Below are 25,056 nucleotides of genomic sequence, written 5' to 3' on the forward strand. Positions count from 1 at the left end.
AATGATTGAAACTTACCACACTTTCACATAGACTGAGTAGAATACTGGCTCTCTTTCACATGGATTCAAGAACTACTGCATAGATACTTTTTAAAAACAAGGAAGTCGTTACAAAAGTCTCTGTTTCCATGTCTATCTGTAGAGTAGATTACATACTAGTAAAATCCTCACAATGATATAGCTGTTGTGCTCACATATCGTACAGTTTGTATTAAGAATCATATAGTTATCTTTCATTTAGTTCAGAGAAATATTCGAAAGGAAATACGAGATAACTACATTATACATGATAACAACCCATAAACACGTTTTGGCATTACACTGCGCCAATCTGTGTCAACTAATTCCTATCTTCTCTTACTAGAGAATTAATGAGATAGTGTTTCTATTTCATTAATTCCTAAGATAAGAGAGCACACCTCTACCTCATTATTTCTCTAGAAGAAGAACTAAATCTTCTCTAGCTAGTGAATTAATGAGATAGCGTTCCTACTAGTATATAGAACCACTCAGTAATCAGANATTCATTTTTTTTCTATTGCTAAATGTGATGGTTTGCGTTTTTAGACAGACCTGATCTACACCTAGGGTGGATCGGTATCGTGGCTGATGCAGCAAGACATGACGAAGTTGATGTTGATCTCGAAGTGAAATAGCGCCTCCTGGCGGGTGAATCTGCTAGTACAACAGCTTCACACAGTACTTCACTGGTCTTGCGGCTGCAGTTGCACATGTTTGTCATGAGTAGAGAAGCGGTCAAGTCAGAAAGCTCCATGACGGAATTTGAGAGATTGTCCCCAATTCTGTAAATTTTAATGTATAACTCTCATGTTTCTCCAAAACGTAAGTATTTTTCATGTTTATATTGCGGGGGGAGGGGAAAATACCGCTGACAATGCCATTCAGTTGACCCCAATAGATCAAATGGTTGTCTAATACAAGCCTGGTACCGCCGTACCGGTGACAATTAATTGCCTTTCCATGGGAAATATTTCAAGTACTGATTCATGCATTTCCACACATTCATCTGGCAAAGAGAGAGTGTGTGATGAAAAAGAGGGCAAGTGCGGGGCGCTCCGGCACTTCTAATTGATGAATCTACTCCAAGATCATGGCATCCTGCACTGTTATATAATTCTCGCTAAATAGTCATTGCATTCTGTTGAACTGTTTAAAACATATTATCTAAAGCGTATTTGCAACTGTGAAAGGTGTTAGACAAGCGTGTAATCTCAGCCCGACGCTTTTTGATATTTTCATAAATGATTAAGTTACTGTACTTGATGATATTGAATGCTCACCACCCTCTCTACATCGCTTATTTGTATCGTGCCTCTTATACGTATGGTACACGACGTTGTCTTATTTTCCGAGTCCGACAAAGGACTGCAAAACGCCCTAAATAGCGCCCTAAAATGTCTCAAATCTTTACAACGTTCATCTGTCTCTCTAAAGTGCCTGCTTAGAATATTTGACGCTTGTATTAACCCAATACTTCTGTTTGGGTGTGAAATCTGGGGAAAAGATCGTTGAAGAGGTTCATCAGTCACGTAGAATTAACAGTTAGTAGAAATTCTTCAATCAGTGACTGTATTGTGGCACTGTTTACAAAATATCGTGTGAGATGTGTGGTGAGGTATATGTAGGTGAAACCGAAAGGTCCCTAGGTGAACGGACTGACGAACATCAGAAATCTGTAGACCGCCAGGACGGTAAATCCGCGCTTAGCCAACCGATGAACTCAAAGCGGGACATAGGGTCACAAACGGCCCTATTTTGGACATCGTTAAGATTATAGACCAGGAATCCCGGAAGTCACATAGAAAGATTAAGGAAGCGGTCCATATCCAGTTGGAACGTGCCTGGATGAATCGCAATGAAGGTTGGGAGCTGCCCAAGTCCTACCTGCCCCTACTCCGCAAGGAAACAGCTTTGGGATATAGAAAAAGGGAAATCAATTTTCAGCGATTATCATACAAAAGATCTAGATTGATTTGAGTCCAATACAAATTCCGTCGGAGCTTGACAACTAAAGATGAGTAGGAGGGAGAGAAAGATGACAATTTATGTGCAAACTCTAACATAACGTACACTTGGGTACATGTAGGATGTGTGTACATTATTTCTAGGCAAAAAAAACTCATTACTAGTCCTCTCATTACATATGAACTGTCAACGAACGTTACTCAATTCAATCATTTTTGTATACAGAATACTGTCTCTCTTTCACATGTATTCAAGAACTACTACATGGAACTTTTACAAACTAGTACAACAAAGGTAGTCATTACATGATACAAATTTCATAAAAAGCTTTGGTTCCATGTGTATACATCTGTATAGTAGATTACACACTAGTAAAATCCTCACAGTGATATAGCTCTTGTGCTCACATATTTAGTTCAGTGAAATATTTGAAAGGAAATACGCGATAACTACAATTACATATGATAACAATTCGTAAATACGTTGTCGCAGTACATTGCGCCAATCGTATCTCAAATAATTCCTATCTTCTCTTACTAGGGAATTAATGAGATAGTGTTGCTCTATTTCATTAATTATCTAGATGAGACAGCACTCTTCTACCTCCTTATTTCACCAGAAGAAGAACTAAATCTTCCTTAGCTAGTGAACTAATGAGATAGCGTTCCTACTAGTATATAGAAACACTCAGTAATCAGATGGAGACATTAAAGACTAGTAGGTTTTATTTTGTTCGTCCTCTAGCACGGCGTTGGTCACTAGAATGCCCGGCCGTTGTTCTGTAGAACGAGTCTCGCTGCAAAGTGTCGCCATTTTGCGCCACCTGCCGTAACATGACGGCACTGCAGCTGATAGCTTACATCTGAAATATAAACTTTACCCACTATAGTTCCATCTAATATCTTAGGTTTTAAACACTTTATACTGTTACTAGTACATATCCCGCGCGAGCCGTACCTACCTTGAGTTGGTTGATGTTCGCTGATGTTAACTACGCTTGTTAATGCACTGAACAATCGCCGCGCTCGCAATATTGTTTCCAAAGGCACTACATTCTTCCATTTTCGTGACTTTGCCTTGCTACGCGAGCCAAAAATGTCCACGGATTTACTCACTAGTTTCGTGCTGACGTGCAGAAAATCTAACGTGCGATAAACCAGCTGTACGTCCCGGCAGCGCGCCGCAGCAACATGCTGTTAGTGGGGCTGTGCGCAGTGACAATATCTGTGTGTTTATTTTTCATAGTCATCAGTAAAAATACAACAAATTATGGTCTCACCTTAAGCCCTGCGGTCTCGAACGAGCTGTGGATAAAGAATTGTTAGTGTAAGACAAATCTTTATTGAGGTTTCTGAGAAAATCGCGGCGGTGAGCTGGAGCGGTGACGGTTCACGTCTGCTCTGGCTGACGACTAGCGGCGATGTGTTTACAACATTTGTTGTGGTGTTCTATGACGTCATTGACAGCAACTGATGGCTGGTTTGGGGTTCTAGAACAGCCTTTAGGCGGTGGGGAGGGGGCGAGTATAGATATCAAGTTTTAACACTCGCCTGAATCAAATCATGAATGTTCGTTTCGCATAAATGGAGTAAATTATGTAGAGAAAAATTTAGACAAGGAGTTGCAGCAGATTTCTAACCTCTCAAGTCACGTAAACTTAACTTATTTAATACAGGTCGATGAAGAGCACGTGTAAATGACCAACGTGATCAAACAGAAAGCACGTGATCGAGCATACCTCAAACACGTGATCAACATACAGAAAACACGTGTCATGGCAAGTTTATCTAACGGTCGTACGAAATGATCCTGTACCATCGCTGTTGAACACTACTAAATGAGCTGAAAGAAGTCGAAACTGGCTTATGCAAACAAGGCATATGCAAATTTAGTACTTATGTCTTATCTTATTACTTCCATGAAATGTGTCATGGAGGTTATATTTACCTCCATGAAATGTGTCATGGAGGTTATATTTACCTCCATGAAATGTGTCATGGAGGTTATATTTTCAGTTGCGTTTATCTGTCTGTCTGTTGGTCAACAGTATAACTCAAGAACGCCTGGATGGATTGGTTTCATACTTGGTGTGTTGGTAGGGTGTGACGAAAACTGGAAATGATTAGATTTTGGTCCCCCTAGTGGCTTCCCTTGGTACTGCAGCGCAACTTCCGGTTTTGATATCTGCGATCTGGACATGCTAGGGTCATGAAATTTTGATGGAAGGTAGCTCTCGTGCTTGGGAAGAAGTCATATGAGTTTGGGCCCCCTAGCGGCTTGTTCTGGAACTGCAGGGCACTTTCTGGCGAAATGTTTAAAAGCCAATAAGTCCAGACAGGAACAACATATTTTCATTATTTTTGGTGTGTAGGTACAAATGTAGCTGAGAGAGAGATGTACATAATTAAATCCAAATTATGCAAATGAGGACTTTACTTGCATAATTAATGAGGAAATTCTATAATTACAGTGTTTTACATTATACAACTTACATACATGTAATGTATGTAACCTATGGCAGGCGGAACTTCAACAGATACTAATTATGCAAATGATGACCTAATTTGCATAATTAATGCGCAAATTCTATGATTTCGTAATGGTGAATGATGAGAATGTCATATTTGGGACATCTGTAAGTTAATCAAAAGTTAACATACATCACGATGCATATATCATGTTAATGCAGAGGTCATTTGCACAATTAAAGAAGAAATTTACATTTACATATCAAGATCATATTTCATGGAGGTATGAGATCTCGGAATTTTAGTTCATTCATTCATTCAATATTCAGCTTTCTTGTTCCGAAAAAAAAACGTGACAGTCTTACTAATTATATGCTTGCTGGTGGATGCTTCTGCCGCAGCCTTGAAATACTGCGTTATCAAAATGCAAGAACCAAATCTAAACTAGAGAGGCCGACATTTGCTTGGGAGCAAATACAGCATATTTCAGTCCATCTCCCTCCCACGCAAAAGTGGACTATTCCAAACTTACCCCAGTGTAAAACTGGCAAAGATTCTCAAATAAATGAATTATATAGTAGCTATGTAAGTGAGAACAAAGATGTAAGAACAAGCACATTGAATCTCGAAAGCTTTACTAATCTTATTACAGGTATGCAAATACTAACAATGATGAGATTTGATACATTTTGAAGGTCTTAGGCACATAAAATTGAATGTGTGGGTCATTACGCACGACTTACGTGCAATGTGACCCCAGGTAACCCGCAATGGAACATGTGTTCCATGGCCAACGGCAGATGGAACAGGCCATTCTTTAGATAGAACATGGAACGGGTATAGCACTTTTGGCCCTTTTTTTGCTGAAAAGAGCCATTAAAGTCCCCCAAATGAGTCATTTGGAAGTCGTGTATGCCAAATATATGACTGCTATTCTGTAGACACATGTTCAAGGTACCCTTATACCGAATTTCAGATCATTTGGTTGTAAAACCAGGGCTCAGGATCCAAAAATCCATTTTTTTGGAAAAAAATGCCCAAAAAAACCTTCCTAAAAATTTTTCAAAGGCATTTATCAAAAAAATGAAAAAAACCTGGGGGTATTGGCCCACTCTACCTCCATGCCAAATTTCAAGTCATTTGGCTGAATGATGGCGGAGTTGAATCCCTTTGACTGTTTGGCAGGAGAAGGAGGAGGAGAAGAAACATGAGAGATCACAATATATTTCATCCATACCATGGTATGGACTGAAATATAAGAAAAAGACAGAATTGTTGGGCCGATGTTCTAAGAGTGCCCCGCCTCAACCAGGTATGAAAAGCCAAGTAGCTACGTATACTCCAATAATGATAAATGCCAAAAATGTAACTTCTTGATCATTTGATTAATCATTATTTATTTCCTTAAATAGTCATCTCAATTTCTAAAATGATGGTGAACATTTACATCAATTGTACATACTATAGTTGGTAAAATTTCTTTTACATGTAAATGTCGACATTTGATAAAGAAAATTCCATTTAGGAGCGAAAGAAGAATCGGTGAAAACTTCTGAAGAGGAAGAAGACCTTCTTACACACGCTCCTCACAATAGAACTGAGTCATTTCTTGCAGAAATCGTTTTAAAATATTGCATAAAATCTCATTACAAATTGCAGCTTTGTCGTTTGCTATATAAAGTGTACAGGACAAAAATTACTATGTGTACATGACATCAAATGTATACAATTGAAGTTTGCAGATGACATTCGCAAAGCCATAGTATAACTCACTCCAAAGAACATACTATCTCCTACATGTATAATCACTTAGGCTGATTTGGTGTAGTTTGCACAGCATTTGGTGGCATTTGCACAGTATTTTGTATACCCGGAAGATGTCATCCACAAGATTATATTTTTTTAGGTTTATGGCTGAGAAGTTGTTTTTACTTTGTTGTACACAATCAATGATCTACAATTGCACACTTTCTTCTCTACACTAGACATCCATGTGGTAATATCACAGAACCTCTGCTGTAATACTTTTGACACAAAACAAAACATAAAGAGTAAAACGTTAAACTTTATTCCAACACACAATTTACAGGGATCAAATTTTCAGCGACCACTGTCGCCTTCATCAGCATAATTAATGACCAAACACTTCACAACGTGATCTCGCGAGAGTTACAGTTTACAAACACGTGACCTTATTCACACGAGACTTTACTGATACGTGACGTATGCAATTGATCAAAAGTGCCAGGGAGTTTATATCGTCCACCATCTCTATTAAGTGAAGGCTGAAGTGCTCTGACATTGGTCGCTGAAAATTTGTCCCTGTAAATTGTGTGTTGGAATAAAGTTTAACGTTTTACTATGATTACTACCAACTCAGATGAACTTTCATGATAAAACATAAAGAGATTGATCAGCAAGCATATGAATGCATGACAGGAAGTGTTAGCCAATTATAAACAATTTTTTCCAACTGCCTTACTGTACTAAAAACTTTGTGTGCTGTTTATGGTCTACGCAATTGTTCAGAAATGCACACGCCCATTGTGCTAATGGACTAGCCCTCAACTGACTACATACTTATATGCATGTATTTTTGTCTAATAACAACCAGAGGCTCTGATAGGGTTTAGGGCATATGAACTATATTATATTGTATCTGGGTAACATTCAAATCAGAACCACGACAATATCAAAAAAACAATTATAAGCTCTAAATGACAGGCTGTGAATGGGGAGTTCCAAGATACCTGATACCCAAAACCCTTATCAGAGACTCCAACTGTCCTAGAGAGTTTGCATACACACTTCTGAAACAACCTAAAAAAAATTCCACATCACCTAAGATACTATCTTACATACTTCCAAACTAAACTATACAAGTTACCGTAGTCTGATACCGTAAGAGTGTCAACTTTTGGTCAATATAAAATACGGTTCAGACTGCTACCAACTGTACAATTGCCTATACAAGTATTTGAAACTATACAGTGTGTACATCTGTAATTATTACATACTAAATATGCACTACAGGTCTCACAATTCTCAAAATTACTCCTACAATCTTATTTAAGTATTTTGTGACATTCAACTAAATAAGAAAATCATTATTCAATTTGCAACTTGCACAAATGACACCTTTAATTATCACTTGACTCAAACATTTTGTGTAGAACATAAAACTGGTCAAAATGAATGTAGACCTTAATTTCAAATTTCTTTTCCTTTTTTTCAAGAGCACCATCTTGGAAACCATACAAAGGCTCTACCTCAGTTGCCCTGTATAAATGTGCCAATGGGCTACCATTAGTAATCTAAATAATGTAGAGAACGACAGACATGTATCCTTGAGATATATCTTAACACTGATCCGGAGAATCTACATAATTACTTGCAACTTTCAAGGACAAACTTCCAAGAATTATGATTCATCAATGAATCCACGTACTAGTTTTAAAAACTTGGTCCACTATCAAACACTGCAGCATTAGATTTGTATCAATTTTATCAGAATATATATTTTAAATACCCCTCCAGCCAATTTTAACGAAATGAGTGTACATGATGATATTTTCCTCCTCATGATTTTGATCTCAGACACAAGTGTTTAACACTCAGGTGCATTGTCCCAGGTGCTACACACTTGGGTATTGATACAGGTCTTAAACACTCAGGTGCATTGATCCTGGTGTTAAACACCCGGGTGTTGATACAGGTGTTTAACACTCAGGTGCATTAACCCAGGTGTTAACACACTCAGGTGTTGATATAGGTGTTTAACACTCAGGTGCATTAACCCAGGTGTTAACACACTCAGGTGTTGATATAGGTGTTTAACACTCAGGTGCATTGACCCAGGTGTTACACACTCAGGTGTGTTGACCCAGATGTTTGGCACTCAGGTGCATTGACCCAGGTGTTACACACTCAGGTGTTGATACAGGTGTTTAACACTCAGGTACATTGTCCCAGGTGCTACACACTTGGGTGTTAATACAGGTCTTAAACACTCAGGTACATTGACCCAGGTGTTGAACACTCAGGTGTGTAGACCCAGGTGTTTAACACTCAGGTGTGTTGACCCAGGTGTTGAACTCCCAGGTGTTGATACAGGTGTTTAACACTCAGGTGTGTTGACCTAGGTGTTTAACACCCAGTTGTGTTGACCCAGGTGTTTAACACCCAGTTGTGTTTACCCAGGTGCTTAACTCCCAGGTGCTGACCCAGGTGCTTAACTCCCAGGTGCTCACACAGGTGTTTAACTCTCAGGTGTTGATACAGGTGTTCAACACTCAGGTGTGTTGATGCACTTGCCAGTGTTCATCATGTGGAGGTAGGTGGAGTTGGTTTTCTCCCAGGACCACTGCTGCATGGGGTTCTTGTGGTTACACTCGCTCAGGAACAGGCTCTTGCTGTCGCTGTTCCCCTCCAGACAGCTGCCTGTCACCTTGTGCAGCAGCTGCTGTTTCTCCTGTCAACAACAGAAATGTGCAAGGGAAGTTATTACCTCCTGCGGAAATGAGTACCATCTCAGTGCTGTCATTGTCCCAAAGTTACAAATGATGTCAGTAACTAGCATTGATTAGGGACATCTATTGGATGGGACAATAAATGGAGGTCCCCTGTTTGAGAGAAGCCAAACCTTGCTCATGTTTAAGGACCCACCACACTTATCGAACAGAGTATAGGGGGCCCATTCGGGTTGAGTGGATAAAAATGCTGGTCTAAATAGAATAGGGAATGTTCTTGAGCAGCCTTCATAAGCCCTGCCTCTATCAGACCAGTTAGTTCTCACTCTTATATAGTGAGTTGAGCTTGTCTTGGGCTTGATAATTCTGAGTTGGGGAGAGAAAATCTCCAGTCCACCTTATTCAGGAATCTCCAAGCAGCCTTTGGGTCTTGTAATTCCACATCACTAAGTATAGAAATGGTTATACCATGAGATTGATTACAGAACAGTTTAGTTAATACTGGATAGAAATCTTTCCCACTTTAAATAGTGAACAGTAGAGTATCATAAACCACAGACCTCATAGTACAGCCAGTGCTGGTTGCCCAACATCTGGTGGCAGGCAAACAGGATGAGTGTCCCACCCTTCATCTGAGCATCGAAACAGAACGTGCGCCCCTTGGGACGGATGTCGTTGTGCCAGCTTAGCCGGAAATCCTAGAAAAAGGTTGACCAATCACGACAAAGCTCATTGTTCAATACTTAAGGATCAGTTGTTTGAATGTCAAATCTTTAAAGTAATATTAGGCCAAAGCAAGTAAATTTTATGGACGACATCCTCCATAGATTCCAAATCTAAGGCGAGCGGGCAAAAAAAAAAACAAGGCGGGCCGAAAAAAACAAGGTTCTTACATTTTGAAATTTTGACTCAATCATTGTACAAATGGTTTTGATTCAATGGGAACATCACATATACACAGCCAACATCACATATCACTGCATCAAAGTAAGAAACAAGACATTAAATCAGAGCCTTGTCTTGTCTCCTCCCTTCATAGTTATCTGCCATCCACCTTCCGGCATGGCAACAGACATCTTAGCCTATTTTCGGCATGGTGACCACTGTCAGAGGGCAACAAAATTTCTTGTTTTTTTTCCAAAATCAGGCGAAAATTAATGCGCGCGCTGATGTCATCCATAAAAATTACTTGCTGTGGCCATATGTCAGATTTTCGCCTCAAAATTGTGAATATAAATAATTGAAATTTTCTCATCTAGATTGCCATTTTCAATAACTTTCAACATATGAGCGTTGCTATTTCGCTTTTCTGGCGCGAGAATAAGTTGCACCAGGCCCACTGTATTTTTAGGAGGCTCCTAAAAAGAATGTAAACGAACAGCTTTAAACAAAACTAGGAGTTGGCAGGATTCCAATACGTTTTGCGGCGCAACGATGTTGATCTTTTACTCCCCAAATGTCATTATGGACCCAGGTAGGCTTATAGCACAAGAAAATGTGTAAAACAACGATGTTTGAAATAGTGAAAATCTTACAAATATTGGAGAGCCAAGCATCCTATTTCAACACTTGTGGTACAATCTGTGTGAGAGTGATGGCTCAAAACAAAGCCTCGATTGTACTAACACTAGTACAGAACTGGTAAGCTTTACTGCAAAACAAACAAGCTAAGAAGAGCTGCATACTTGGCCATGAATTGGCCTCTTGTTCTCCATTATATTCAAGAAGCTTGTAAATCTTACATGATTGTAGAACATAGCATAGTCTTCCTATTCCTTATTTGTAACTAACGTACTGCATTTAGCCTCACTGGGGCATGAATATGCAATAAATTTCATTGTCAATGTCATTGTCATTATTAATCTTCAGAATCTCCAACATCATAAAACCTGTTGTCCAAGACAATCCTGCATTGTCACTTAAAGACAGCTATGCTGGCTGGTCTGCTTCAGCAATGTGTCTTGGCATTCTTCATAAACTGTCAAATAAATGTACAAACTTAGGAGACAGGTATTTCTTTTTACACAACCCGTAAATTCTCACCTTGCTGACGTTTCGGTGTCTGTCAGACAGACACCTTCTTCAGAGCTTCTGATCTGGAGTACTGCATCTTGCCGCTATATGTAGCCAATGTAGGTGGCGCTTTTATAGCGGCGAGATGCAGTACTCCAGTCAGAAGCTCTGAAGAAGGTGTCTGACAGATACCGAAACGTCAGCAAGGTGAGAATTTACCGGTTGTGTAAAAAGAAATACCTGTCTCCTAAGTTCTACCAACCTGATGAAATTATTTTTGGAAATGTACAAACCTGTTCCCCGTTCATTATTCCTCCTCCCTTCACACACTGGTCCAGTCTCACCTCTGCCTGCGCTCCCCCATGTTTACTGTCAATACACAGGTTGGAAGCCTTGTTCCGAATCTGGGAAAAACAATAACCAATAAACATAAATAAATGATTTTTGTAAACATATTCTGGCAATAGCTAGGTTAGAGGCCTTTTTATGAATCTAAACATATGACAATAAATAAGCAAACTGTTTCCTGTAAGTAAATTAATCTGATATCAGATCCAAGGAAAACAATTAACATAAATACATACAGACATAAGTATTCAAGTAAGGTAGTATGTCTTTGTAGTGCAACTCCTAATTATAGACATTAAAGGAAACCTAAAACTCCTGGTAAACCCTAATACTAAAGTACAGTAGTTTCTGACAATAGAATGCTAACATTGTGTGTGAAAGAAAACATTTCAGTGTTTTTTTTCCTGCAAATTCCAATTATATTTTTTAATCATGCTCAACTTATTAATTTATCCTCTGTTTTGTGTACCTTTATACATTGCTGTCTTTGATTATGTAAATTTGATAATGTGTTTTTTGTTTAGGGGAGGGCAACTTGTAAAGGTGCGTATGCACCTGTTTTGCCTTCCCTTTCACTTTGTGGAAAATCCTAAAAAAATAAAAAGATGTGCATCACCACGGGCATAATGGCACACCACATGCCAAATTACACAGAAATGCTACGTACGGAACAATGCGTTTTGGCTGCGAACATCTATGGTACCACTTATCGACCCCTCCCTGCGTCTGCATGAAGTTCCACCCCCCCACCGGGTGTTATTCCAAACAACGGGTTTTTCTGGACCATTCCAATTTGCCTCATAATTGTAGGGGTGCATCTTAAATATTACATTGACCGCGAAAACAGCAATGGCAAAAATACACATTCGTGCATCAACATGGGCATGCCCGCAGACGGCGTATAAAATTGCGTGCCGATAACACAAAGGGAACCCAGTGTTCTAGCTGCAAACACGAAAAAACAGCTCCTCACAACACTCCGTCCGGAGGTCCTGACCTCCTTCACGGAGTAATAAACATCTACCAACAATCTAACTGTCCGTACCTCTCCTGATGCGGCGGGTTCTGGTTCCACAGGTGGATAGTGCAGGATGATGTCAGGTGCCACCACCTTCATGAACCACTTGAAGGGCTTACACTTCAACCTCTCCCGCAGCTGCAGCTGTCCAGAGATGTCCCCCATGTTGGTCTGTCGCAGGTGCGGCCGCCGTCTGTACAGGTGTTCCTTGTACTCGTCCATCCACACCTCCGCAACTCTCTTCAAGTTCTGTAGTAGACCATTGTACATTTAGAATGCAACACTGTGTATTCCATATCGCCAGAGGTACCAGCCCCACCGGGCGTCGGATCGCCCAACGCCGAAGGCCGGAGGGAGATACACCATGTTGTATTTTATTTATGTCATACCCACCCAAGAAAACACGCCTTCCGATGCAAAATGAGCGAAAATATGGCGTCACTAAACCCCAAAAATGCATCAACATCAATCCCAACGTCCAAATTTAGTATTCAAATTTTCGAAAGCGGTGCAAGTGGTTAGGGCGAAACGCGTTCGAGTCGTTCTATGGAACATTAGAAAGCCCGGGCCGTACGCGTTAAGAACCCCCGGGCCGTACCGCTAGTTATCACATGGGCCGGAACACCCGTATCGAACGTAATCGCGGCCCAGGTATGACATAAAAGGATATATTGGAGATTGACACTCAAGGGGTCATAGATTTAAACCCAGGTCAAGTCATACCCAGTGTTTTCCTTTGTCAGATGAAATTTGTCTCAAGTGATGGACAAAAATTTTGCCCAGTCAGTCATTTTGATGGACAAAACTTGGTGTGTAAAGATATGGAAAGAGATATCTGTAACTAAACTAAGCTTAGTGTACCAGCAAAATTTTGCCCCTCAAAATGCAGGAAATACAATTTCAGAGGGTCAAAATAATTCAAATATTCCCGGGCCTCCCCAAACCCCTTAGAACTACAGAAATTGTGGAAGGATTTTAACCACTACATTTTGTACAAGTAACTCTAGCTTTACTACATCATGGTTCTAGCAGCCCTTCCATTAGTCAGGCGTCTGAATAATGTTAAAATAAACCAAACATCTGACCTTTCCCAGGTTGACTCCTGCAGGCACTTTGTAAGGTACAAACTTCCTGTAGACATGTCCCACTCTGGAGCAGGGGGCATCCACCATCCGCCCTCCACACTGCCACACCTGGGGCAAATTTCAGTATCAGTTTCAGTTTATTTCGCACTTTAAAAGAAAATGTAACAATACAAATACAAGAAAATATAAATGAAATGTAACAGTGCATGGAGGCCGGAAGCATAAAATGCTTATGAGGAGGATGTGATTAACAATTCAAATAAATCGGATAAATAAGAAATAACTTAGGTAACGGGTAAATGAAACAAAACAATAGAATACAATATGATACAGTAACAATACTATCTACAATAATGAAAAGTAGTAATGAAAGTAGTAAACAAGGAAACATAAACAAAAATTAGGAATGTGTGGGGTTATTTATGAAAGCTACTTTAGTATGATTTTTGAAAATGGTGAAGGAGGGACTAATTTGTAAAGTTCTACTTAGGTTGTTCCAAATTGTTGGGCCCCTGTACGTGATTGTAAATTGATGTATATTCGATTTCGCATTGGATGGCCTTAAATAATTGCATTGGCGTGTGAAGTGGTTGTGGATATCTGAGTTTAATAAGAAGGTGTAGGTGTCACAAATTGAAACCGTTACAACTGCAAAAGTGTGGCATGTCTGGACACACAGGTGGAAGGTTACCGTTACTTAACACACTGTGCTGTCATTTTGCTGACTTCTGAGTGTCTTGGTACACATCTATCTTGAGCATTCTCTTCAAGCCAAGAAAGGAACAACATCTACTGTATAAAAGGTTAATAATGGCAGGATAATTATGTTACAATTGAAATATTTTGTTATTAGCAGGACTAGAGAGACAATGAAAAACACATAGCATAAGTGGGGAAAAGCATATATGGACATGTAACAGGAACTAAATGACTTGACAAACTGCTGTAAATATGGCAGAATTATGCTAGTAGATATCTTAAATAGTGATGCATACCTAGGGTATAGAATTTTCTTCTTACACAATCAGTAAGGTTCTCACCTGCTTACGTTTCGATGTCTATCAGACACCTTCCTCAGAGCTTCTGACTGGAGTTCTGCAACTCGCCGCTATTTAACGCCAAAGAAGGTGGCTCTGAGGAAAGTGTCTGATAGACATCGAAACGTAAGCAGGTGAGAACCTTACTGGTTGTGTAAGAAGAAAATTCTATACCCTAAGTATCTTCCAACCTGATGAAATTATTTACGGAAAAAAAAAAGTGATGCATACCGGTTCACTGGACTTGGATCCGGACTTGTAAGAATGTTTAGGTTCAAGTCCAAAAAAACCTAAAAGTCAAGAACCGAGTCCGAACTTATTACCATAAAAGACCATTCCACATACCCCTTTTCTTTCCAAACCACCTAAAACCTTCCGTAGATTGCAAAATCTTTGCTGCAAAATGAAGAAAACATTGCCATCGGGCATCGTCAAGTACTGGCCTCCATGTTATGTGGTCAAAGTTTCCAGACAACATTGCAAGGTTGCCAACATGCAATTTTGTATATGCCATGGGTTTAGGTCCGGACGTGAACCTAAACCTCTGGACTTGAATCCGGACCTGAACCTAAAATTGGGTTTAGGTATGCATCACTAATCTTAAATGTAACAAGAATTATATATATATTACATCCTTACCTTAAATGACAGTTCGTACTGCTCCCCTCCCCAGATGTCCAGTCCAGGATCGTACCCCCCCAGCTCTTCAAAATACTCCCTGTCCACAGCGAACAGCCCCCCTGCCATAACAGGGGACCTGGAGGAAGGGAAAATGCCCAGTGAGGCATTGGTTTGGAAACTATTAGAAAACCCCTCCAACTGTCCTGCAATGTAATCCAACACCACAGGCCTGTCTGATGCTACAGTTTCCATGGTGACAGCCATCTGGTCCAGGTCATTGACCTTTTTTATGTATGGAGAAGAAGAAGAAACAGAGCACAAACAATATGGTTTCATTCTGCAAAGGTAAACATAAACACATAACATGGCTCAACATTCCACCTGCATATATGTCATACATGTATACATGTACATGTATATATATATATATATTTTTAAACCGAATTTAACATCATTTTTCCCCAGCGGGGGGTTAGATGTACACTGTACTTGCACCAAGTACAAGTCTTTTTTTGAAGCAGGATTTTTGCCTCCGGGGGAGGAGACATCCTTCCGCGGAAGGGCTTTGTGAGAGTTTTAGAATTTCACGTTCGCAGCGATTCCTCGCGTTTGAGTGGACGGATTCTTTTGAGACTCGGTATATGTTTTGCTATCGGGCTGCAGATGATGCACGTTCTTTTGTTTTTATTGTATATGTGTTTTCGGGCATGAAAATGGAGCCTTTTGATGGCCCCAGAACACCCCTTGAGTGAGAAAGTGGGTCGCGACCGTCGATCTTTTGCGTGTGTCAGATATAGTCGGTCTCGTCCACAGTCGCACAGAGGGGTGACGGGTCTCAATAAATTTTTAGTCTTGCGGCGCGCAACAATTGTTGTTGTGCACATACATCTTCTGTATGCGAGGCGCAACAATTGTTGTTTGGAGGGTATTTTTAGTACGCGTTCACAGGACGCGTGATCGGCAGCAACTTCCGGGTCGGTCAATGGGTCAGGGGTCAACGTACTCTTGCGCAATCTTTGTTTTGGATGTTTTCGGCGTATATTACGACTACTAACTTACAAATACCGCGGTATACGGTCTCAGACGTTCTCGGCGTGCATTTTTACCGAGGATTCAGACCTTTACTTCCCCGATTTATACGAAGAATTGGCGGAAAATGGAGGAAGTGACAATAAGGATGGCTTGCTACTTCAGCCGTTATTTTTAACGTCTGATTTAACGGTTCCGGTTGTCATTCTCAGTTGCATTACGAGTTCATTGCGGCAGATTAAATAGAATTTCATAAGTTCATGGGTACATGTTATGGGCTGCAGATGAAAATGTTGACCTGTGTTAACACAACCAGGAACGCTAAACACATAAAATTCAACACCATCAACTATACATAACAAACAACATATAGAAATATACAATAAAAAGCCCGGTATAAGGTATAAAATCTCAGATTTTACTTGTTACGGCTGGATGCTCTTCCTAACGCCAACCCAAACCCTAGTAGGGCCTGGGATCCCTCTAACTGAGGGGGGAAATGCATGTTAAGTGCCTTTCCCAAGGGCACAACGTCTGGGTGCATGTCCGGACATGTATGGGTCCAACCCTGGGGATTGAACTAGGATAGAGTATATTATATGACATAATATGCTTGGAGAAGCAGTATTCGAATTTTGTACCAGTACAGGTACATGTACTGTATGTAGGATTTATCAATTTGCATACTAAGTAATCATGAGTGACAATTAACAGTAAACAATTACTCGAATGGGTCGCTCGGGTCCGGGTTCTTAATCTCGTCAGGGATGGGAATCCTCTTGTAGTACATCTCCCAGTCAAACGCACCCCGCATGGCGTCCCCAGCCTGGGTCTCATAGTGGAAGTCATCCTTGTCAATGACATCAATGTTCGGACACACGATGGTCTTCTTGTTCAATGCAATGGGTTCTGAAACCAAGGAGGTAATTAGGCACTAGAAAGGTGATGTTTGCAATGCAAATGCATAATGTTTACCTTCTGATGGATATAGTCTAGATCAACCGACTACTGCTCTGTTTATACTTATCTAAACACATTCATAATATCTGTATCTGTATCAGTATAGCCGGCATAACCGCCCTTTGGTGTAACACACCAGCTTATCTATAAAGTGACCAGCCTCTCCAAATCTCGCCTGCAACTTGCTACATAATGTAATCCAGCACCACAGGGTGTCTTCTACTGAAACATCACCAGTAACCTTCATCGACGTATCACCAGTACCATCGTGACAGCAATCAGAACATTGACCTTTTGTTTGGAGAAGAAGAAGAAGAAACAGAGCAAAACTAGAAAGGCCAATATTTGCTTTGGAGCAAATACAGCGATGGGTTCACCACATTTTACGACATGGCAGGGAAAGAATGAGAAACACAAGGGAAAACAATGATTTACATTGATATAACTATAATATGAAGTAAAATACAACTAAAACAACAGTTGGATAGCTATTCCCTACTTTATTGGTTAGGATTTTTAATTGCATAAATGCAAACTGTTGATTTTCTAAATAAAAAAAACGTCCATGCCCGCATTCCAATGCTGGAGCAGGAAAGCTTGAAATACCTACCAAAACACTTGAATACAGACATACTGTCAGTATGGAAATGCTCTGTGCAGGTGTTAATCAAGTTAAATCCCAACAGCCAATCAGCAAGAAATGCTCTGTGCAGGTGGAAATGCTCTGTGCAGGTGTTAATCAAGTTAAATCCCAACAGCCAATCAGCAAGAAGTATAGAGGAAAGCTGCATGCCTATTGGTTGATGCCCTGCATTCCATTGTGATGACTCATGCCCAAACGTGGTAAACAAGGCACACTAACACAGTAATACATTTGCTATAACACAGCCAAAAAACTCAAATAAAACCATTCTAAAAGCCTGTATCACAATAATTTAAAAAACGCCTAGGGGTATTTGCCCACTGTACCTCCATACCAAATTTCAGGACCTTAGGCCCTAAAATGAAGAAGCTGAATCCATTTAAAAAATGGCAGGAGAAGGAGGAGGAGGAGGAGAAGAAGAAACATCAGAAAAAGCAATATGGGTTCACCACCACTTCGTGGTGTGGTGAACCCATAAAAACATTTTGTTTCTCTTCTGCAAAGGTAAACATAAGTACCGGTATCACAGAAGCTCTGCAATCTATGTTTATGCTTTAAAGTTGGGATATTGCATCAAGTGAGAGAGCGAATGTGTGAGAAAGTCAATAAAAGAATGAGCACATAAAAAACATCTCCCCATACCTAGCAGGGGTGGCAGCCAGTTGACGTTGGCCTCGCAGTGAGAGTCCAGGAAAATGAGCACCTCTCCCTTGGCGACCTGGGCGCCTAGCAACCGTGTGCGAATCAGCCCCTCCCGCTGCTTGGTGCGGACTACTCTGACCTTGGGGTTCAACTTTGCCACATAGTCTTCCAACTCCTTCCCCAGATGACCTGGAGGCAAAAACGGCAAGAAAATGACTCAAAGATTTTCTAATCTTTTCAGGAAGTAGGAAAGCCATGCATTAAAACCACTGGTCGGAGTCCTGTAGCATTATCTATTCAGGTCAAATAAAAGAAAACACATAGTCTAGTATACTAAATAGAATTGTTGAGAAAAGTAAAGAACATTTAAGACTTTGTTAGAAAGTGCATGAAATATCAGATTGTTAGCATTTAAGTTTTTAGGGATGGGTAAATAATACTCTCTCATCATCTTGTCGTGAGAGTTCACGGATGCTCGTGACTCTCTGATCTCTGAAATATCTCACCCTAAATTATGGCACTTTTGATTTTTATACTGCGTACATGTATGTAGTACATGTTTCTGACCTTTAATTTAGATGATCATAACTTGCCTTCTTAATGCACAGTGCCCTCTAAACAAAATAATACAATGATAAAGCAGCATTGTCTTGTTTGCTTTTCAATAGTTTGGGACAGTGGTCCATAGATATTAGTAAAAGTTGTTTCAGTCTACATGTGTATATAAAAGTGAGCAGTGTTTCGAACATGTGCTATTGTCTTCCCCCCCCAATGTCTCGCCCAAAACAGTTGTGTCACTCACTTCTGTCACTGAAGTCGTCCACCAGGATAATCTCATGGACGAGCTGTTCGGGCGAGCGGTTTAGCACGCTGTGGACCGTACGCAGCAGCGTTGTCCAGCCCTCGTTGTGGAACGGAATCACCACACTAACGTCCGGCAGGTCCTGTACGTACTTCTTAGTGGCACAGCTGGGGGGAAAATGGGGGAGTGGAGGTTTAGTGTAAAACATGGCATCATGATTAGAAATAACTTTCTATACTTTCACAATGGAGCATTGCTATATGTCCTCCATGCTGCTCTTTTGGCCTGTGACACTCAAAGGGATGCAAAGCCATATTGGTAAGGGGGTGAAGTATGCCATCTCTGATTGCTTGTTTTCATTGTGTGGCATTAATAATAAAATATTTCATTTTTTTTCTATGAGAGTGCCACTGAATATAAACATGATGTGATCTACATTTACCATATCCAGGGCTCGAAATTCATTTTTGCGAATAGGTGCACTGCTGCACCCAGCCTAAAAATTAAGGTGCTCAGAAAATTTTTTGGCTGCACCATATAAAACAAAACCTAACTAGAGTTCCCCGATCTCATACCTTCGCCAAATGATGTTAATCTTTATGACTGACAAATTATAGATTAGGTTATTCCCCCTGATTTAACAAATAGGAACCTAATTTTCATGAATTATATCATTTTATCATAATCTCAACCAAAAGACAGTCTTATATTAACAAACAATGCATTCTAGCATTTTCTAATAAATTATGCAAATGAGGTCCAGATTTGAATAAATTATGTTTAATGATGTTCACCTTAACTTAACTTTCAAATACCATAAGTATGAAATTCCAGGCAGTTATCATTACATAACTATAAAAGTTTCTCATTAATTATGCAAATTAAGTCATCATTAACATAATCAATATCTGCCTGTGTTTCTCTCATGGTCAATTACCAATGTCACAAGCTTCAATTGTCCTATCATGGAATGCAGCTGATTTACAGAATTTCCCCATAAATTATGCAAATTACATCCATATTTGCATAATTGCCACATAATTATATTAAGCATCACGTAAGATACCTACATACCAAAAATCACGACGATCCGTCAACCGGTTCCTGAGTTATCCCCTTTTGAATGTTTTCAAGAATATATCCATGCAGTTCCAGAGCAAGCCGCTAGGGGGCCCAAACTCACGTCACTTCTTTCCCAGCACAAGAGCTACCTACCATCCAAATTTCATCACCATAGCATGTCTAGATCATGAGATATCAAAACCGGAAGTTCAGCTGCAGTACCATAACAAGCCGCTAGGGGGTCCAAAATCTAATCATTTTGAGGTCTCATCAAGACCTACCCACCTACCAAGTATGAAGACAATCCATCAAGGCCTTCTTAAGTTATCGTGTTTACAGACAGACAGACAGACAGACAGACACACACATACACGAACGCCCCTGAAAACATAACCTTCTTGGCGAAGGTAAATATGTACAAAAATACCTACAAAAAGATTTGGATGCACCAGTGCACCCACAGAAAAAAAAATGGGTGCACAGCACCAAATTTGGGTGCACTAAGGTGCACATGCACCCAGTATTTCCAGCCCTGATATCTCACGCTGGTATCTATCATAATTGCATATCTGGTTGAGGGCCATGATGCAAAAGTCGCAGCTTTTCACACCTATTCGTGCTTTTGTATGTTGACATTTATCTCTTAAAGTTCCTCTGCAATCCAGTGGTTCTCTTCATGCAAGACACAAGACTAAGTCTTAATGTTCTTTCTAAAAGGAATAATTTGTAACCATTATTACTGTGAAAGTTATTTAGGAGTTTTGGTTTGATTTCATAACTTTGACAGTTCAGCTCCAGGGATTCAAACCCCTAACCTTGGTTACAATCGTCAGAGGGACCAAAATGATCCCTATAAGCTTAGGCCACACCAATTTAATTTCTTGGTTAACAGATTTGCCCGCTTCATTTTTTTCTGATTTGCAAATAAAAATAAAAATTTAGAATCAACTGCAAAATGCTCATATTTTGCCCTGAACAGTTGAAAACAGTCCTTTTCTTCCTAGTTGATACAGTGATTCCAACTTTCAATGCAATGGTATCATTAAAAGTTCAAAATTCATTGTTTAAATTTTGAACCAGCCTGGTGTGTTGACTTCATGGCTCCTATCGTACCATTTTGGGCTGTAATAGGATGCCTAGGCCTGTTTTTATTTTTATATTTTTTCGCCCGCCCGCTCCATTATTTTTCTAGAAAAATCTGTCAACCAAGAAATTAATTGGTGTGGCCTTAAGTCAAAAAACAAAACCAGTATGCTCACTTGGGGTGCCTGATGTCGGGTATGGCCCTGTCCATTGAGATCTTGTTACTGGCCTTGATGTTGAAGCCACACTCCTCGTACGCATGTGGTCCTCTCTCCTCAGCTGTTAGGTCTACAGGTTTGCCCTGTTCACCTGGTCCTAAAGGATATTTAGTGTTACACACAAAAGTTATACCCCTGTCACACATAACCCACTATTTAGCGTGGGGTCATGTGGCTCAGTCGATAGCGCGTTCGGCTCACACCCCAGAGGTCGCGGGTTCAAACCCTGCCGATGTCACCGATCTTGTGCCCTTGGGAAAGGCGCTTTACACGAATTTCCTCACTTCACTCACTGACAGGTGGAAATGAGTACGTAGCTTTGGTTAGGGACGTCCCTCGGATAGGAGGTTAAATGGAGGTCCCGTGTTTGGGAGATCTAGAGCCACACCCCATGCACGTTAAAGAACCCACCGCACTTATTGAAAAGAGTAGGGGATCTTCCCGGTGTGAGTGGTTCCAAACCTTACAGTCCGGTCTTACGCAGCTTGTACATGTACGCACATGTACAAAACTGGTGTGTTACGCCTAAAGTGGTTTACCGGCTATGCGAAACAAACAAACAAAACTATTGTCTCCCAAAGTTCTTCAGACCATGGTTGCAATTAGGAGCTAATTGTTAGCATTATAGCAATGCAATCTGTGGTTCGAAGATGCAAGAAAAGATTTCCTACTGTAGTACTAGTTCTACCATCTGAAACATCTGATTGGGGACTTTCATAAAGCACAAGGTATTATGGGTAAGGGGTAATGTTTAGGTTCATGTCCAAAAAAAACTAAAATCAAGAACCGAGTCCGAACTTATTACCCTAAAAGACCATTTCACATAACCCCTTTTCTTTCCAAACCACCTAAAACCTTCCGTAGATTGTAAAATCTTTGCTGCAAAATGAAGAAAACATTGCCATCGGGCATCGTCAAGTACCGGCCTCCATGTTATGTGGCCAAAGTTTCACCCAGACAACATTGCAAGGTTGCCAACATGCAATTTTGTATATGCCATGGGTTTAGGTCCGGACTTACAAGCCCGGACCTGAACCTAAAATTGGCTTTAGGTATGCATCACTAGTAAGGGGTGAGGTCTGCCATCCCCTATCAAATTCTTCTATTTATTTCCTAAGAACTTACATTGTTAAATTCAATCCTTAGATTCAACATAGTGAAGTTCTCTCCTATTCCCATTTTGTTTGTTTGTTTGTTTGTTTGTTTGTTTACACAATTTGAGAATGCACCCACCTCTTCTTTCCTGGTCCCGTTTAATGAGGACGTGATCATGCCAGTCTATTCGGTCAAGGTCGTCTGACAGTTCCAGACCTTTCTTGTGCTTAGGGAACAATTTCTTCTCTTCCTGGTGGAGCATCTACAAATTAATAAATGAGTAACAAAATTTTCATCCTACAAAAAACCCTTGGATGTCACAGCAATTCAGCTTGTCTTAATTGTTGTCATGATAAATAAGATCTAATATAACTTAATTCATACATAAATTCAATATGTTTAGTGAAACTCTTTCGTCCATTAATTTACATGATCTGTATGTACAAAACACATGTACAATAGCAGGACTCGAAATACTGGGTGCATGTGCCTTAGTGCACCTGAAAATTGGAGCTGTGTACCTAATTTTTTTCTATGGGTGCACCAGTGCACCCAAATATTTTCGTACATTTACATATGAGATATCTTAAGATATCTAATGTATACTAGTCTACTGTATATTCTTGACATCTATATATTTAAAAAAAATAATAAAGTCCTTGTTGTATAAGATTATTAGTTATTACCTCCACCAAGAAGGTTGTGTTTTCGGCAGTGTTCGTGTGTGTGTGTGTCTGTAAGCAGGATAAATCAAGAAGGCTAAGAATAAGACAAATTGTCATGAAACATGGTAGGTGGGTAGGCCTTTATGAGACCTAAAAATGTTTAGATTTTGGGCCCCCTGGCGGCTTGTTATGGTACTGCAGCAGAACTTCCAGTTTTGATATCTCATGACCTAGACATATGCATGCTGCGTGCAATGCACATGTACCCATATGTATTGTACTTGCCCTGTGTTTTTTCTTATTCATAAGATGTAACATAAATGCAATTCATGTACTACATGTATTTACTTTTATCTTTTATCTTGATTGATTTGAATAAACTTTTGAGGCTTTATTTTAGTTTTATTAGTGAGGAAATGTAAGAAAACTTCTCTTGAACATTTAGCATAAAACCTGACTCCACTATCTTGATGCAGCAAACTAAGACTAAAATCGATTAATGGATAAGTTACAGCAAGAGGGAAGTGACGTTTGTTTACACAGCACTCAGGGCCGGATGTATACATTAACACGCAACGTGTCCAAGTCATGGCATAGCTACAGTTATAGTGCCTGGCTGGTGATATGTCTTTCAATTAAATGTCACAGTGTCGTATGTTTACAAGCAACTATCGTTGAGTAAAACACATATTTTATGACAGATATATTTAGTTTGTAGATGTTGTTTGCGATTAGACTTTCACGATCGTGCATATGATTCTTGATACCTTGATACCTTGATACGTCTTCCAGGAAAGAAGGCCGTGGCCTGTTATGTCCTGATCTCTGCTCACTCGGTTGCATACCTTCGCTTCTCCCAGTGACTGTCAAGTCTGCTTTTGAACTGATTAACAGTTTCTGCTGCTACTACTTCTTGAGGCAGAGAATTCCAGTTTTTGATTGTTCTGACACTGAACCCCTGCGCCCTAACCCTGGATCTTGCTAAAGGAACTTTCAACTTGAGGTTGTGACCTCTAGTCTACAAGTCATTCTAAACTTAACATTACAGAAGCTATAATGATGCTAAGGCTATAGCTAACTGTCTGTTTTTTTTTCGTGGCTATGTAGGCGTACAAACACAGTGTCTACTCACCGATTCTCTGTGTTTTCGGCGGGAGGCCGCGACCTTTTCCTGCCGATACCGGACCAGCTGTGTGATCAACAACACCAGCAAACCGACGCCTACCACATACGTCAACAGTTTCCGCGTTTTTCTCCTCATTTTGGCCCCACTTCCTGTCAGAATTTAACGCAGATGCAACTGAAAAGATGTAGATTTTATGCCACGTCGTTTTTGACGAGGTTATCTGAGAGAAGGCTCGGCAAAAGACGCGGAGAAATTTTTCCGTGTTTCCCAACTTCTTCCTGACGCCATGTTGGCACACCTGCTGGAGGTTAGAGGTCACGGAATCGCATCCAAACGTATCCAGTGAGCAGAAAATTAGAATCACGGTTGGATTGGAGAGACCAGTGCTTTACTTCTCCTCCCATGTACACTCATTCTTATGAAACTAGAAGAGTGTAGAAAAATATAAAATTAAAATAGCAAATATTTCTGGACAATATAGTTATCGCCTTTAGCTGCTGTCTTTCATATTTAGTTTTTGAACTAGTACTGCCCTGGCGGCTTTCCTTGGTACTGAAGCAGCATTTCTGGTTTTGATACCTCGTGATCTGGACATGCTACTGCCAGTACTGGGTCACGAATTTTGGATGGTTAGATAAGTTAGATAGCTCTTGGGCTAGGGAAGAAGTGACATTAGTTTTGGTCCC

The 25,056-nt window shown here is 40.2% G+C and overlaps 2 protein-coding genes across 2 annotated transcripts in view; both read right to left on the reverse strand.

Moving 5' to 3' along the window:
- The window catches only part of LOC109487662, a 22,860-nt gene extending 19,202 nt beyond the window's left edge, over window positions 1-3,658 (reverse strand). Inside the window, 1 exon segment of the mRNA XM_019791663.1 lies at window positions 3,266-3,658. The gene's annotated coding sequence lies outside the window, so the exon portion shown is untranslated.
- Window positions 3,659-8,411: 4,753 nt separating this feature from the next.
- LOC109487699 (polypeptide N-acetylgalactosaminyltransferase 10-like) lies at window positions 8,412-24,699 on the reverse strand. The gene is made up of 12 exons (XM_019791735.1): window positions 24,377-24,699; window positions 22,718-22,841; window positions 21,443-21,581; window positions 19,122-19,288; window positions 18,320-18,508; window positions 16,800-16,983; window positions 15,064-15,181; window positions 13,388-13,495; window positions 12,330-12,551; window positions 11,230-11,340; window positions 9,484-9,621; window positions 8,412-8,925 (listed from the first exon to the last, which is right to left on the reverse strand). Exons 1-12 carry the CDS (start codon window positions 24,503-24,505, stop codon window positions 8,740-8,742), a joined length of 1,815 nt encoding a protein of 604 aa, XP_019647294.1. The 5' UTR covers window positions 24,506-24,699; the 3' UTR covers window positions 8,412-8,739.
- Between the last annotated feature and the right edge of the window lie 357 nt (window positions 24,700-25,056).

Source organism: Branchiostoma belcheri, unplaced genomic scaffold (assembly GCF_001625305.1).
Source record: "Branchiostoma belcheri isolate BF01 breed outbred unplaced genomic scaffold, Haploidv18h27 scaffold9, whole genome shotgun sequence".
NCBI lineage: Eukaryota > Metazoa > Chordata > Leptocardii > Amphioxiformes > Branchiostomatidae > Branchiostoma > Branchiostoma belcheri.